At 42.2% G+C, this 16,513-nt stretch overlaps 3 protein-coding genes across 5 annotated transcripts; all 3 read left to right on the top strand.

The window, feature by feature from the left end:
- Nucleotides 1–1,767: 1,767 nt before the first annotated feature.
- On the top strand, nucleotides 1,768–7,426 carry RB195_024375 (uncharacterized protein; the record flags this gene model as incomplete). Of its 2 annotated transcripts, XM_064212123.1 has the most annotated exons (7): nucleotides 1,768–1,916; nucleotides 1,978–2,094; nucleotides 2,169–2,419; nucleotides 2,479–4,908; nucleotides 6,459–6,759; nucleotides 7,030–7,183; nucleotides 7,319–7,426. In XM_064212123.1, the coding sequence occupies 7 exons, from the start codon at nucleotides 1,768–1,770 to the stop codon at nucleotides 7,424–7,426; spliced, it is 3,510 nt and encodes a 1,169-aa protein (XP_064068003.1). The 2 variants fall into 2 exon arrangements, with proteins under 2 accessions (XP_064068003.1, XP_064068004.1); XM_064212122.1 differs by lacking the exons at nucleotides 6,459–6,759; nucleotides 7,030–7,183; nucleotides 7,319–7,426 and having other exon boundaries at nucleotides 2,479–4,928.
- Nucleotides 2,505–4,928, top strand: RB195_024376 (uncharacterized protein; the record flags this gene model as incomplete). Its single annotated transcript, XM_064212124.1, has 1 exon — nucleotides 2,505–4,928. One exon carries the CDS (start codon nucleotides 2,505–2,507, stop codon nucleotides 4,926–4,928), a length of 2,424 nt encoding a protein of 807 aa, XP_064068005.1.
- A 479-nt stretch (nucleotides 7,427–7,905) lies between the features above and the next one.
- Nucleotides 7,906–11,895, top strand: RB195_024374 (uncharacterized protein; the record flags this gene model as incomplete). 2 transcript variants are annotated; one of them, XM_064212121.1, is made up of 6 exons in its annotated part: nucleotides 7,906–8,082; nucleotides 8,140–8,191; nucleotides 8,337–8,430; nucleotides 11,337–11,441; nucleotides 11,490–11,534; nucleotides 11,886–11,895. In XM_064212121.1, the coding sequence occupies 6 exons, from the start codon at nucleotides 7,906–7,908 to the stop codon at nucleotides 11,893–11,895; spliced, it is 483 nt and encodes a 160-aa protein (XP_064068001.1). The 2 variants fall into 2 exon arrangements, with proteins under 2 accessions (XP_064068001.1, XP_064068002.1); XM_064212120.1 differs by lacking the exons at nucleotides 11,337–11,441; nucleotides 11,490–11,534; nucleotides 11,886–11,895 and adding an exon at nucleotides 10,314–10,428.
- Between the last annotated feature and the right edge of the window lie 4,618 nt (nucleotides 11,896–16,513).

The raw sequence follows: 16,513 nt of genomic DNA, 5'->3' as shown, positions 1-16,513 counted from the left end.
CTCTGGCATGTGCTGGACGACAGCACCTTTTTGCATTGTATGGGAAGCTTTTGCCATATAACAGTGCAGGTTATATAGCTCGTACGTTCGCAATGCGTACACTCAGACGCCTGATTGCGTTTAGTTACAGCAGGGGCACCACAATCAGTCTTGTATACACAGCCCCTTCAATCCATGTTTGTTACATATATGGGCACTTAATGCATGTTCAGTACAGGCTCGTAATATTTGAGAGAGAAGCTGTAGTCTATGGTCTTTCTTTATGTACCACTCACTTTATACGAGCAATGCAATCTGCGTGTCCACTTCTTTCGTTCATCAAAGCAAATGTTCTTCCCCGTATTGCAGCCGAGTCTTATCACCTACACGGAAGAGAAGGGAATAATATTACTGTAGAGTTGTCCTTCAGTTGTTAACTATGTGGTCGCCCTCTTTATGAATTGTCCCTTCGGAGAGTTCCCTCAATTTCTACCGACAAAGATCTAAAGAGCGAATTCCTATTGAAGGTGGGAAATATCAGTGCTGACGAGTAGAAGTTGACGATTTTGGTTGAACATTCCAGTTAATGGGCAGGATACTGGTCTAAAAGGTTCAGATAATTTGAGATGGAAAGCGAATGACCACATAATTTTTCAAAAAGAGGAGACTTTAGCTTAAATTAAAGATTGACTGGAACTGTGAGCGAGAGGAAAAGAGGATAAAGAGGAAAGAGTATAGGATAAGAGGATAGGATGTGTGTGTCAGTCACGAAATTCGAAAAGGGGGGTGCGACGGGTCTCCCGGCGTCGGATTGCGCGCCGGCGCCAGATAGCTATAAAAAGGGGGTGCGACGTGTCCAGCGGCGTTAGATTGGTGCGTCGGCACCAGATAGCTATAGTGTGGGATGCGACGGTTCCGCCGGCGCCAGATACCTATAGAAGGGGGATGCGACGGGTCCACCGGTGTCACATTGGTGTGCCGGCGCCAGATATCTATAGAAGGGATTGTGACGGGTCCAGCGAATTCCTCTGTCGTGGTGTAAAAGTATCGCACAGTAAATTCGTGTGCATGTCGTAAAAGATAAATGGGACCTTGCGAACGTTTCATAGTCGTATCCACTTTCTGCGTTTCTCTTCACCTCCTCCTTTCCGACTCCTCCGCTCTTCAGAAAGTGGAAACACGAATCCTAACTGCTGTTTATATAGTAGCCAACTGTTTACATGATCTGATGTGGTATCTTTGTATCTGATATCTTTATCAGTACGATGATGTCGTTCACTTCATTTTATGTGGAACATCATTCTGTGATAAGTGTTGGGGGAAACAAGATTGAAATCTATACTCTGAATAATGATTTCAAATCGTGTCTATATTACACTGATATCGAAGGATTGCTCAAAGGTGAAGTTTGAATGTTCTCCAAATGTAGAACTGACGCGTCTACAAAGAAAACTATGGAATTTTCAGTTTAAATTTCCTTTCAGAAAACGAAGAAAACGTTAGAAAAACACAAATCTAATTTCACAGAAAATGCCACTATTATTAATTTATTTTCATTAATCAGTGATGGCGAGCGGAGCGAACAACACAGAAAGTCTGAAGTCCAGCATTAGCCAGATGCTCAGACTGGTATATATATATATATATATATATATATATATATATATATATATATATACATATATATATATATACATATATATAAATAAGTCGCCGAAAGCCTTAATTATATATATATATATATATATATAATTGGGAACGTACGAGCTATATAACCTGCACTGCTATATGGCGAAAGCTTCCCATACATTGCAAAAAGGTGCTGTCGTCCAGCACACCGCCAAAGCCCATTACCTGAAAGGTCAACTGCTTGAAGAGAGCATGGAATTTGGAACATGGAACAACTGCCTAAAGGGAATCTTTGGCAACAACCATTCGTTTCGTCACGCTGAACTGCCGAACACTATCGAGTGAACTCCAACAAGCCGCTCTATCCAGACTTCTGCGATATCTCTGTGTGCCTTTTGCTGCACTGCAGGAAACACGCAGAGGGATCGGCCCGTCATCAGCATCGAAAATTACACCATATACTGCGGCGATGCTGATGAGAACAAAGTAGGTGGCTGAGCGATAGCTCTGAGGAACGATTACAAGAACCTGGTGGAGGAATTTGGCTCAACGTCGTCTAGATGCGCCTTTCTACGACTGCAGGATCGCAGAGGACGTAAACTCTGGATTGTAAGTGCTCACGCACCTACAGAAACCGCTGAGGACAACAGTAAGGACGCCTTCTATGATGAACTCAATGCGTTGATGTCTAAAATACCAAGCCAGCAGGTGGTCATTGTCGGAATTAACGCAAATGCGAAGATGGGACTCGAACAGCAATCCGATGTGCTAGGAAAATGGTACTATGCAGCGGAGCGCATGTCGGACAACAGTGACCGTCTGGTCGACTTGTGCGAACAGACGGGCCTCATCATTGCTTCCACGTTTAAGAGGAATCATCGACGCCATCAGCTCACATGGCAGGGTCAACCCTTTTAACGCCTGAAGAGCAGCGCAAGCGGGAGATGAGGACTCTTAAACTTCAGTTCGGCTACGTTCTGGCGAGGAACATTCCTCAGTCAGATATCCGAAAATCTAGAGCTGTTTGGGACGTCGCGTTCGACTCTGACCACCGTCCAGTTCTTCTCAGCTTCAAGATACGGTTCCACAAGAGAAACCGAGGAGTTCCTCTTCAACCGAAAATCGACATGGCAGGTCTGAAAGACGATGAATGCAGAAGAAAATTCCGCCAACGTGTGTCTATTCATGTTGGAGTACGGACCAGGAAGAAGCTTAGCGATGCGGATTCCTTCACAAAGTGCATCCAGGACGCTGCAAGGGAAACGCTCCCGGTTCTGTTGCCGCGGAAGAAGTTTGCCTTTGCATCTGCGGAAACAAAATCCACATACAATTCTGTATGTGTCGCGCACAGCGCTGGTGACTTCAACCAGGAAAAGCGTCTTAGAAGGAAGCTGCGTCGTCAACTGCAACAAGACCGCGATAACGAGTGGACGTCAAGAGCGATGGAGTTTGAGAAGGCGTGGGAGGACAGGAACCTGCGGAAAGCCTACGCTCTACTAAAACAGTATAGCGGCAAAATGAAAAGATGTTCCCATGTCCTCAGCACTGCTAATAAGGTAGCTGTCGGTAAAGCAACTTTTCCAATTTGGAAGGAACACTTCAAGACCTTGCTGAACTGGCTAGCACCGTCAGCTCCTGAACTCGAACACGTTCATAGACCGACATATGCGGTTAACGAGGAGCCACCGACCGAGTTGGAGGTCCTGGTCTGTATTCAGAAAATGAAGGATGGAAAATCTGGTGGAGACGACGGGATTAGCGCAAAAATGCTAAAATATCTTCCTCCGTCTGGGATTCGTGAGATGACAAAGATCATCCGTTCAATATGGATAAACGAAAGGTTACCTGATTCGTGGAGACACGCTATCATAATTCCCCTCCACAAAAAGTTATCCGTCATGGACCCAAGGAATTATCGAGGAATCTCTTTGCTGCGTGTTATGTACAAGGTACTGCAGCGCATTATCCTGGACCGACTCATTAAACATCGCGAAGAAACAACGCGCGACGAGCAAGCTGGCTTTCGTCCTGGCCGATCTACGACTGACCAGGTGTTCATCGTCAGGAGAGTGATCGAAATCTGGCAGCAGTATTCGAAGCCAATGCAACTAGCGTTTCTGGACTTTGAAGCCGCGTTCGACTCTCCTCACCGAGGCCGTCTTCTCAACGCACTTCGCGCCGATGGAGTACCAGGAAAGTTCGTTCGCTTGCTTGATGACATGAATCAACGAACAATTGCTGCAGTTCGAACACCAGCCGGATGTACAGCACCGTCTGAAGTGGTAACTGGAGTAAGACAAGGGGCGGTGGCAGGACCCTTCATGTTCAATTTCGCCATCGACGACAATATGCGAAGAACAGTCGACCAGTGTCCTGCCGACATTGTCTTAGCACCATCAGGGTGCCCCTTGACTGACCTCGAGTACGCCGACGATGTTGTTATATTCGCGGAAATCAGTACTAAACTTCAACATGTTGACAACCTTGTATCGAAGCTGGCTGCAGCCTACGGACTACGCCTACGCCCTGATAAATGCAAGCAGATGTGGATCTCTTCAAGACCTCGAACGGGAATCAGGGTGGACGGACAACCGATAAAACTCGTCGATGAGTTCTGTTACCTGGGCTGTATGCTGAAGAACAACGGCAGCTACGAGAGAGATGTTCAGCAAAGATGCGCTAAGGCCGCTTTTGCATTTAACTCCTTAACGAAATGTCTGTGGTCGACCCCCATCACCAACGAAGTCAAGCTGCGAGTCTACCTATCCGCAATTCGTCCCATCATGATGTACGGATCGGAGACTTGGGCAGCACCATCAACGGTTATGGAGAGGCTTGACTGCACGGAACGAAAGCTGCTTAGACGGCTACTTGGCTACTTTTGGCTTAGGGTATGCCACAATGAAGATCTTTACGCAGAAATTGATGTGGTTTACCGGCGGATGACACGTGGAAGATATCAACATCTTGCACCGCCTTCGAAAGCGGCTAAAGTAAATCGTCTTCGCTTCTTTGGTCATATATTAAGGAGACCGGCAGATCGCCTTGTCCAACGAGTTCTGAAAATTTCGTCGGGTTCGAGCTGGAAGAAGCCACCTGGCCGAGAACGGAAGTTCTGGACTGAGGTAGTAAAAGAGGACCTGAGGACACTCGGCGTGGATAGGCAGTTCAGGCGAGACGTAAGGTTTCGCAGAACATGGAATAATGACGAATGGATTGATTCTGTGCAAGCTCTCGCAGAAGATCGAGAAGGTTGGGCAGAGCTGTGTTTAAGGACGGCACACCTCGGCGAAGATGCGGGTAATCGCGTCAGGCGATGACATCAGCCCGCCGATTGAGTCAAGTAAGTCATATATATATATATATATATATATATATATATATATATATATATATATATATATATATATATATATATATATATATATATATATATATATATAATTTAGGCTTTCGGCGACTAATCTCAACTATCTTTAAGTTAACGATAACTACTAGGTTGCGAACGTAGCGTTTTTATTTTCTATGTTATTTTATAATTATTTGTGCATAATTTGCCAAGTGTATACAATATTTAAAAGAACACTTTTAGCCTTCCATTCATGTTAGCAGTGTTTAGGACAGGCGAACACCTCTACACAGAGCGTAGGATTCTCTCGGGTTCTTGTCCTCCCACGCCTTTTCGAACTCCTTCGCTCTTCACGTCCATTCATTCTCACTATCAAGTTTCAGCCAAAGAAGCAACCTCCTTTTCAAACCAGACTGTTTTCCTGACCATTAGCGCAGCTCCAACTTCTTCCTCTGTTCTAAAAGTGGAAAAGTTGTCTCTACAGCGTCCTGAGTACATTTAGGAAAAGTCAGTATCATTCACTCCTTTCTTAGCCCGTATTCCAATAGTGACCAACATTGATTGGGGGAACTTCTGTCTGCTTTCATCGGATTTCAGACATGCCGAGTCGAGCTTCGGTTGAAATTGAGCCCCACGACTCCTTTTATGTAACCATACCATCAAGCTGAGAAGAGCTGAACGGTGGTCGGAATCGAACGTGACGTCCTCATCCTCCGCTTCTGCTGCTCTTCAGGCGTCAAGAGAGTTGACTATTTACACATAAGCTGATGGCGTCGATGATCCCTCTTGAACACAAAAGCGATGACGAGGCCCGTCTGTTCACACAAGTCGACCAGGCGATTAGCGTTATCCGACTTGCGCTCCGCTGGATAACACCATTTCCCTAGCACATTGTTGTTCAAATGATATCTTCGCATTCCAACAATGACCACCTACTGGCTGGGTATTTTAGAAATCAGCGCATTGAGGTTGTCATAAAAAGCATTCTTATTGTTGTCTTTAGCGGTTTTTGTAGGTCACTTAAGATCCAGAGTTTAAGCCCTCTGCGATCCTGCAGTCGTACAAAGGAGCATCTAAACGACGCTGAGCCAAATTTCTCCATCAGATTGATAGAGTCGTGACAGGCGACAAAAATTGAAAATGGTTCTTTCCCAAGGAACAAACATCGGATAACGGAAATCGGAAATGGTCTGATACACCTTTGTAGGCAGACGAATCTCATCATTGCATCCAAGCTAAGGAGCAATCATTGACGTCTTTAGCTTACGTAGCAACGGACAACCCCTTTGACGCCAGAAGAGCAGCGAAAGCAAAAGAGACCGACTCTTAAACTTTAGCACGATTAAATTCTGATGAAGGACACTACTTGTCAGATATCCGAAAATCTAGAACTGTCTTGCACTAGTTTTCGACCACCTCCCAGTTCTTCTCAGCTTTATGGTATGGTTTCAGAAAAGGACTCGTGAAGATCAACATTTAGCGAGTTAACTCGATTTGGCAGGTCTGAAAAACGATGAATACAGAAAGAAGTTCCGCCAAGGAGTGTCGATCAATACTGGGTTACGTATTACGAAAAGAGTGGACGACGCTGACTCTTTCACTAAATGCTTTCAAGACGCTGCAAAGAAGATGCTGCCGGTTTTAGCACCGTTAAAAAAGTTCGCATTTGCATCTGCGGAAGTAATATCCACGTACAATTTTGTATTTGTTGCCTTCACTACTGGTGACATCAGCTACCTTGCGCTACTGGAGCAAGCTATAAGTGACATCAATCACTTTAGTCAGGAGAGCCGTCTGGTCTGGTAAGGAGGTTGTGTCGTCAGCTGAAACGTGATAGTGAGAACGAGTGGAGAGCAAGAAAGAAGGAGTCCGAGAAGGCGTGGGAACACAAGAACCCAAGAAAATCCTATGTTCTACTAAAGCAATACAGCGACAAGATTTAGAGGTGTTCACCTGTCCTATACACTACTAACGGAGTCACTGTCGGGGAGACAACCCGGTCCATCCGGAGGGTGCATTTCAACGCTGTGCTGAGCCGACGATGGGCCGTCAGTCCCTGAACTCGCGCACAGCGAAAGACAAACATTCACCGCGGTCACCGAAGAACTATCGACGGAGTCGGAAGTTCCGCTCTGTAACCAAAAAATTAAGAACGGAAAATCTGGCGGAGGCGATGGAATTAGCGCAGAAATGCTGAAATCTCCTCCTCCTTCTGAAATTCGTGAGGTGACAAAGATCATTCGTTCAATATGAATTGACGAAAGGACACCTGATTCGTGGAGATACGGTACTATAACTCCTCTCCTCAAGAAGCTATCCATCACGGAACCCAGGTGTTACTGATAAAAATCACTGTTGCAGGTAATGTGCAAGGTTTTGGAGCGAATCATCCTGGATCGACTAATCCGACATCGCGAGGAAACCACCCGTGACGAGCAAGCCGGCTTTCGCTGGTCGATCGACGATTGATCAGGTATTTATTGTGAGGAAAGTGAATGAAGTGTGGCAGCGGTTTTCAAAGCCTCTACAGTTAGTTTTTTTGGACTTCAAAGCCGCTTTCGACTCTCCTCACCGAGGCCATCTTCTAAGTGCGCTTCGCGCCAGTGGGGTTCCAGGAAAATTTGTACCTAATAAACGTCATGAACAGAAGAACAGCTGCTGCTGTTCGCACAGCAGCCGAATCTACTACAAAGTTCAAAGTAGAAGCTGTAGTGAGACTAGAGGCCATGAAGGGACCCTTTCTGTTCAGCTTTGCCGTCGATGACATAATGCAATGAACAGTTAAGCAGTGTTCCACAGATCTTGTATCGAAATTAGTTGCAGCCTACGGACTGCGACTCCGTCCTGTTAAAATCGAGCAGATGTGAGTTTTCCCAAGAGCCTCAACGGGAAGCAGGGTGGAGAGGCAACCTATCAAACTCGTGGATGAGTTCTGTTATTTGGGCTGTATGCTGAAAAATGATGGCAGCTACGAGGGGGATATTCAGCAAAGATGCGCTAAAGCTGACTCGGCATTCAACTCATTGACCACAGTTGCCTGTGATCGACCACCATCGCCAACGAAGTCAAGCTGCGAGTCTACCTCGCCGCGATTCCCCTATCAATATATACGGATCGAAGACTCGGTTAGTGTCGTCAACGGCGGTGGAGAAGCTTGATTGCATGGAGAGAAAACTGTTTAGACGATTGCTAGGTTGCTTTTGCCCGCTGGTGTGCATAAGGAAGAGCTTTACGGTATGTCGACGAGTGACGCGAGGAAAAGATCAAGATCTGGCCCGGCCTTCTGAAGTAGCCACAGACAACCGTCTTTGCTTCTCTTGTCTCCTTATGAGGAGACCGTCTGATCGTCTTGTTCAAATTGTACTGAGAATGCTTCCAGATCCTAGGTGGAAAAGTCTCCCTGATCCTAAAAGAAAGTTTTGGACGGATGTGGTGAAGGAAGATCTGAGGACACTTGGCAGTTCATTCGAGACGTAAAATTCAGCCGTTTATGGAATAGCGACGGATGGGTAGATTCTATTCGAACTCTAGCTGAAGATTGAATAGGATGGGCTTGATATGTTTAAGGTCGGCACACTCCGGAGAAGATGCGGATAATTAGGCAGTAGTACCCTCCCGCCGATTATGTAAGCAAGTTCGCGAGGTTGATATGTTTCGAAAACAAGTTGTTAAATATTTCCTTTCCGCGTTTTATTCATCCATCAGCAAATTATTCAATCCATTTGCCGGCATTGATGCAGGTGACCACGAAAGGCTTGCTTGAGTGGAGAGACAGATGAAATTGTTAGAAGCGAGAAAAATATTAACTATAATCAATAACTGAAAGAGCTGAAAAAGGTAGATTTACCACAGTATTCTATAACGAATATTTAACGAGATTGAATTTTCTAGACAGGTGTTGTGTGAAAGAGGGTGTTGAAAAGACATTACGAGGATTTAGTTGACTATGTTGTAATAACAAGTCCAGTCAATTTCAGACTAAATTTCATCAGCTTCGGATGGCTTCAGACTCGTTGTCTTTGACAGCAATCTTTGATTTTTGTTGTTAATATTGGGCATTTACACTGTATAGATTGTCATTTGTCCTCATTGGACACTTTCTTGTTCGCAGTCGACAAGCCTTCGACCATTTTTTGAACGACGACGGAATAACGCTGCCAGTAGAAAGGGCAAGGATAGGTGATATTGCGTCGCTAGTGCTGTTGTCACTGTGAAAAACTGTCTGCTAGTAATTCTAGTCTCACATATGATGCATGTGTGAGAAGAGGAATATTTAGGGAAACTAACGGACTGTACACGTTTTGAATATGGAATACCGTAAACAAATGTTACTGAAAGAGTAACAATAACGGGCACAGTTAAGTGCGAACTAATGTAATTCTCACTTCTCAGAATAAAGAAATACACGTTAACGCGATGATGTGTACCTACAATAAAATAGTGGCAGCGAGTATACCTACGTTCACCAATAGTGCTTTCTCTTGTTAAAACGAGAAACTCCCGCCGATGCTAAAGAAGGAGAATACAAAATCTCTTTTGGACTTAAATGAGTAGAAAAGAATAACAACTGAAAATAAACCTAAACTCATCCAAACAGCACGCTTTCTTCTCCTTTTTTCATTTTGCTAGCACACCAGCGGCAGCCGTGTAGCAACTACTGTGCCCAAAATACCACCAAGCTCCGGATGAAACTCAAAGGTCAAGCGAAAAATGCGCTGTCGGATAGCATAGTGTGAGGTTCGAGATCAACCCGTTCTTCGAGAGAAAAACTTTCACGCAAACACCAGACTCTTGATTTCTGACGAAAATTTTTGGCGGAAACACGCGGAACACTTTCGGACTATTCTTCCGAGAAATTCGAGATTTTTTTAGCATCCACGATATAGGATAGGTACGGCGACTCCATCAGAAAACGAAAAAACGAGAATCTGCATTTTTTTCCTTTTTTCTGGCGAAGAATTACTGTGCCTACTGTATAATGCAATGGATAGGTGTCTAGGAGACAATAACTATGTAAAAAAAAACATAACTCTTCAAATAATTGGTGGGGTAGCTTCCACATCATTCCACAATAAGAAAGAGAAAACGCAAAGGGACGAAAACATACCTCAGCGACAGAAATTATTAGAAATACAGCGGCGCAAGAATTCATAAGAGCCATGCATTCAGTGATCTTATACGGATCATGCGCAGTCAACGACTTTGGTGCTGAACAAATTGCATCGAGGAGAATGAGTTGTATGAACCAAAACGAAACGAAGGCAAACAAACGAGGGGATGTCCAAAACGGAATTAGAGACTGCTAACATGAGGATCGAATAGCGCTAATCGTTGTCTAATAAACGAAAAAATGCAGGCGTGTGATGGAAGCCGTTGGCGTAAACAAAAATGAAGATGTAGAAGGATTGGATCAAGAGAACTGGATTGCTATCGTCACCCGAATGGCAGCTTTGGACAGTGGCTTTGGATAGGATATTCATTAAGCCACCATAACCAGATTTGAATAGGCTATGACTAAGATGCTAGCGCTTGGATCGAAGATGATCTGGATATTACGCGACACCGATTATCTCTATTAAAAGTGAACTGCCTCCTAAACACCTTCGTCATCTTTTCTGGAAGCAATGTTGAATTCGTCGTATTGATTTGATAGGTGGATGGAGAGTTTTACCATCAATATAGTATGACACGTTTTGCAACCATCAAAGTAATGTTTGTGTAACTTTGTAACACCGATAGTAAAAATGCAACATATTGCTCCACAACCCAAAAGACTCGCATTAGATCGCACCAGAAGAAAAATGAAACTTTACATACGATAACAAGAATGACTTATTACATAAAACATAATGTATTGTCCAAACAATAGTATTTTGAACTTCAAAATCTTCTCAATCATGTTTGCATCATAAGTGCCACATTCTCCCGTTCTTCGTTGTTTTTTTTTCTGCTGTAAGGCTCTGATATGAAAGTGTCCTTAGTTAGTTGTCAAATAGCATTTGAATTCATCTTTATTCCGTCAGAAATTTGCGTTCTCACGTTAGCAAACCTACCAAAACTCACTGAAACGATGCGCTTATATCCAATTGTATTGATCAGAATATTCCTTGCTTTTATCGCGCCATCTGAGGTTCACACAGAGTGGTACTCCCACTCACATCGGGTCAAGATGATTTACGCTGTGATAAAGTGTTTTTTTTTTCAAAGCCTACAAATAAAGCGAACAAGCTAGAACAAGGCAACCTCATACCGATAACGAGGACAAAACAAGTGATGATCGCCAAACAATGAAAAATAAACCAGTAATTGCTACCAATCTAAATACTAACATGTTGTAATTAGTTTGGCGATTGCTTGTTGTGTTATATAACTATTTAAGACCAAATATCTGCGAACACTTCGTATTCAAGTTTGTTTTATCATGCACCACTTCAAACAATGATGGTTGTTTTTTGAACCAGTCGGTCGATGTAACCTGTGTGGGGTATGTTTTTAAGCTCGGTATAGTCCACCATAATGAAAGCAATTGCAGTCGTGTGACATCGCACAGGTACAATGAGAGTGAGAGTGGATCGAGGTCAGCGCTATTACAATTCGAAACTAGATTCGCTCCCAAAAGGACAAATCCAAATCTGTCTGAAAACGATCACACTTTTCTCATTTCTTCGATAATGAACAATGATAAGACGTGATTATGAACGTGCTAAAGCCAGCATTAACGATCTAAAAAGTTTTATTCTGTTGTCACATTTAGTCTTACAAAAACCGTGTAAGAAATCAATTTTAAATTTTCACTGAATGATGTTTCTATGTTCTATCTTAATTACTTTACTTTACTTCTTATTTACTACCTATTTATTTTACTATTTACTTTATTCACTGTGTCCAGCTTGTTGACTAACGCACATCAATTGTGGTCCCTTTCCAGGTACCAGTAAACGGTGAGGACAACCACTACATTACTGGAATCGGTCTATTTGTGCCAACAACTACTACTTTTGTACCTCATGTGCGGGAAAAGTTATGCTTTTCTTTCTTCTCTTGATCATTCACTAGCCAACTTCCTGCAGTGGTACTCGTTGGATTTTTGTCGGTATCACTTCAACTAAGTAGGCGTTGTGTAGAATACCTTCTTTTCGAAATACTGTTTGTTCCTTTGGTTACGTTTTGATAAAATTACCTTAGCGCAATTCTGCACCTAAAATTCCGCAGAAATCTCGCAAAATGTACATAGATATTGTCGAAAATTATGTGCGTTACAGGGAGATGACATCATTATCAATTGATCTTTATAGATTCGAGGCCTATCGATAATCGACAATCTCGTCCTCAGCCCAATCTTTGGTTTCTCTTCTTGCGCGAAGGTGTGGAACTGCTGGGAAACATTTTAGGACGTGAATGCTGCTTTTAACTGAACACCACAAATGAAAAATAGCGCGAGCAAATGGCATTGTCAAATTACTGTTTCTCTTCACACCGTACTAATGGATACCAGATTCTCTTGAACACCTCGTACCAAAAATGCACAATTGTACGCCTAATTTTCGAAACTGAACATGGAATTTGAGCAATGGCAAATAAGAACTATATTTCCATATCAGTTATTCTGGATACTGATGTGCGACAATGAATGCAGTTGATCGCACTTATTCACGTAAAAAATATGGTCTAGAGCAGTTGTAGGTAACTTCTACGGATCCTTCACGCTGGAAAAGTATTCACAAAATCTGTCGTCATAAGTCATCTAATTATAAATCAACTCTCCAAAACACTAATGAACTTACTGAGGATGTCATCGAATTGTACTGCATTTCTATTAACAAGTTTTTAGATGGAACTGACTTGACTCAGACTATTTAGAGGCCGTTCATTAAAGATTGAAGAGGAGCTGTTGGAGACCGCAGTCATGTAAAAATGAGTGAAAAGATTAAGCACAGCGAATGTGTTCCAGTAGTGGTCGCGTTCATCGTATGTAGATGTGCAATAGACCGTACAGCCCCTCGCGGTGGTGTCGCTCTGCTGTCTGTCACACCACGATTAAGTTACGATCCGAACACAGCGCAACACGCCGCTGGCGAAGCCTGTTTGATAGATAAAAATTCTCACATTAAGATATGATTCAAAGAATAGGAATCTCTTTTAAATTGCTACGACAATACAATTTTTGGACCTTAAATGAAACCAGAATGAGGAAAAGAGAATTGGTACACTGGCGATATTTCTCAGCGGAACCTGTTTGATAATAAAACCTGTTTCACACCTCCACTCAGAAGAGCAAAATACAATCGTAAATCCTCATCTACTAACAATCGCGAGAAATAACAATTAGTAAAGATTAAAGAGGAGCTGTTGGAGACCGCAATCATGTAAAAATGAGTGAAAAGATTAAGCACAGCGAATGCGAACAATTAATAGTGTAATACTTTCTAAATTCTTTGGCATAGGGCGTTTTTAAAGAAACTTATCAGAGAAGTACCAAGACATATTCAGGTAGAAGAATCTTGTTTAACTCATTTACGCTGTGAAGCAGATCGACTCCTATCATCGCAGTTCCTAAATGGAGGAATTATTGGCACTCGCTCAGTCAGTTCGAAGGAAAGGGGGGGAGGCAAGGTGGTCAAGGAAGTCAAAAACAACAGGACAATAACCTACCATAGAGGCTGAAGGATTCTGTAACGAAAATTTGAATGATACAGATTTTTTTTTGAAATAGAAAGTGAGGTTCATAACTGACCGCAGCTGAGACATATTATAGAAAAAATCAAAGCAGTTTATAGGACAAAGGGTGTTCTCCATCGTGTTATGCCGAAAGAAGCCAAACCCAATTTGTTAGCAATTTACGAACTACCAACAATCACAGTAAGTAATATAAAACACCGAAATTGTAACTTCAGCTGCAAAAAAAAGAATCCTATTGAGCTAGGAAGTCGAGAGACAAGGGCATCCTATAACAAATGGTTTTCTTCCAGAATTTGAAATCAAATAATTTTTAAGATACTAATTTCGATCGTTCTGGTGTTGAAGTAAGTTACTTCGGTCAATTTTTAAAAATCCTCACAGCCATGGAATTAGAGCTGTCAGAGATATCAAATTGTTCGCAATAGTATTTAGATAACGAATATGTAACTACCATTTTACTTTTCGAAGAACATATACACGGCAAAAGTCATATATCCTTGGGGCGCAATTATCTCGGACCTATCCTTGCTCATATGTAGCCGCATGCAATTTTTTTCAAAAAGTATTCTAGTGGTAGGTTTTGAGAGCTCTAATTATGTACAGTCGATAGGGCACACCATTACGCGTCAACTCTTGCTCAGATATAATGATAGACATCAAATTGAGGGGAGTTATGATGAAAAAACAAAAAAAAAACGCGTTTTTTTTTTCGTTTTTTGGCGAAGAATTACCATGTTTACTGCATGTGTTCTCACGGTTCGTCACGACGTCTTTCAACGAGTTTTGTTCAACTTTCAAGTACAACATCAATATGAACAACAAATGCTTGCCACAAATCTGTAGTTATACAGGTATGTAAACTCTGTTTACATCCCAACAAGGCTAAAATAAAAAAAAATTAGAATTAGAGATTTAAATGGACTTTGATCAACTCTTTATTATGCTTATTGCAGAATGAATCCATATAATTTCTATATAGAGTGCATGTGAAATATTCTAATACTTGCTTGTGCGTTCTATCCAATACAACTTCATATAATTCTTTCAACTCTTTCCTACTTTCTACAGCGTTTTGTTGCTTCATTTCTATCCATTCCCTGGATAAAACAATATGACCGGTCACTGTATGAGCAGCGAATGGACACGTCTGTGACTTAAGTATAATTCGTGTGTGCGAGGCGTTAGATGCCAAAACTACTTAGCCAGCTGTGTGCGATGTGCAAAAAGGAATACCTAGAAAGTAAAGAAATATAAAATAATACTTGAGGATAATTTTGAAGGATAATTTTTAACACACTTAACTTGCATTTCTATAGATGGATAAGTTGGTTTCATCTAACAATTCAAAACAGGATGATAAACACTTCCACTCACATTTCTAAACGACATTTCACTCAAATAAACTTTATAAACAACTCTTCTTTATCTGAAGTCTCAAACAATCTCTGTAGCCGAGCGCTTTCCTTTTTTCTGTTCCAATCGAAAAAAGCATCGCAAGAACTGTAGAAGTGACGAAATGGGGTGGCGCCAGTAAGACGTAGCGCAAGAAAGCTGCAATGTCGCTGCGGCGATTATGACGCATGAGTCAGGACTCGCGCGCTGCAATTATCGGTTCTTCAAACTTCTTTCAACAGCTTCATTTGCTATCGCTTCATTTCTATCTATTCTCTGCACAAAATCAATATGACAGGTTAGGTGTATTAGCGGAGAACAGAGAAATTTGTATCTTTGAGATATACCTTTGAGAACAATGTATATCTGTTAGGCACTATTCGCGCCTCGTTAGTCGTTGTATGCCAGTTTTATCCAGCTAGATAAGCAAAAATAAATTCCTAGAAAGCGAATTTTTTTTAAAAGAAATTAGCATTACACCGATCAGTGGGAAATCTTCTGAAACATCTCTTGCATTCCCAGAGATGGATGGGTGGTTTCACTTAACAAGTCAAAACAGGATAATTTCATATCACTCACATTTCTAAATCGCCATATTACTTTTGCAAAACTCTTTCATTCTTTCCTTCTTTTATATTAGCTTACAAGCACACTTTATGTTGAGTCTCAAATAACATCTAATACTAGGTACTTTCCTTTTCATTCGATTCTAAAGGCGCATCATAAGAGCAACAGACGCGGCGAAATGGGTGGGGAGGGTGGCGTGGGCGGGGTTCAGGGAGAGGTAGCTCAAGAGGAGCAATCAGGCTACTGTAGCGATCAGGTAGGTATCAGGAGACGCTCAGTGCAGTTAACGACTCTCACTAGCCTCCTGGATACGCGGCGGCACATCATTCGGGTACCTCTTGACCGTTCCCCACGATACGCTAATTACGCCTACGGCAACCAGTTTGCCCGAAAATATCGATTTTTAGAATTGTTGCTTACACTTCATTTGAGCACTTAAGCCCGATAAGATCTTTATTATTCGGGGTTCTTGCATTGATTACGAGAAGGACAGCAATATCAAGCAAAAATGTCGACGTCATCCATTGACCTTCCAATTCTTTCTAAGTCAGGCAAAATCTTGCCAAATTGGGTTCCTACATACGCTGATTCATCTACGCCTTCCTTGGCCGAATGAAGCCTCACGTATAGGAGGCTCTCTTATACGTTACTTATAGATTTATTTGTCATTTTGAGTAAAATATTCTATACATAGCAAACAGTATTACAAAACCAGATGTGTGGAGTTACCTCTACTTTAGCTCATTAAGCTCTGCTGAGCCCTTTCAAACATTAAAACATTAACTTCACTACTACGATTGTTTAGTTCGAATGATTATGGCCGGAAACAGCTGTGAACGGCTGCTAGTTACTAAATTTCCAATTAATAACAATAAATTAACTAAATAGCCGAGCCAATTCGTGACCAATTGTGACATT

Source organism: Necator americanus, chromosome X (genome assembly GCF_031761385.1).
Source record: "Necator americanus strain Aroian chromosome X, whole genome shotgun sequence".
Lineage (NCBI taxonomy): Eukaryota > Metazoa > Nematoda > Chromadorea > Rhabditida > Ancylostomatidae > Necator > Necator americanus.
Note: the sequence above shows the minus strand (reverse complement) of the source record. Positions and strands in the feature narration are given on the sequence as shown.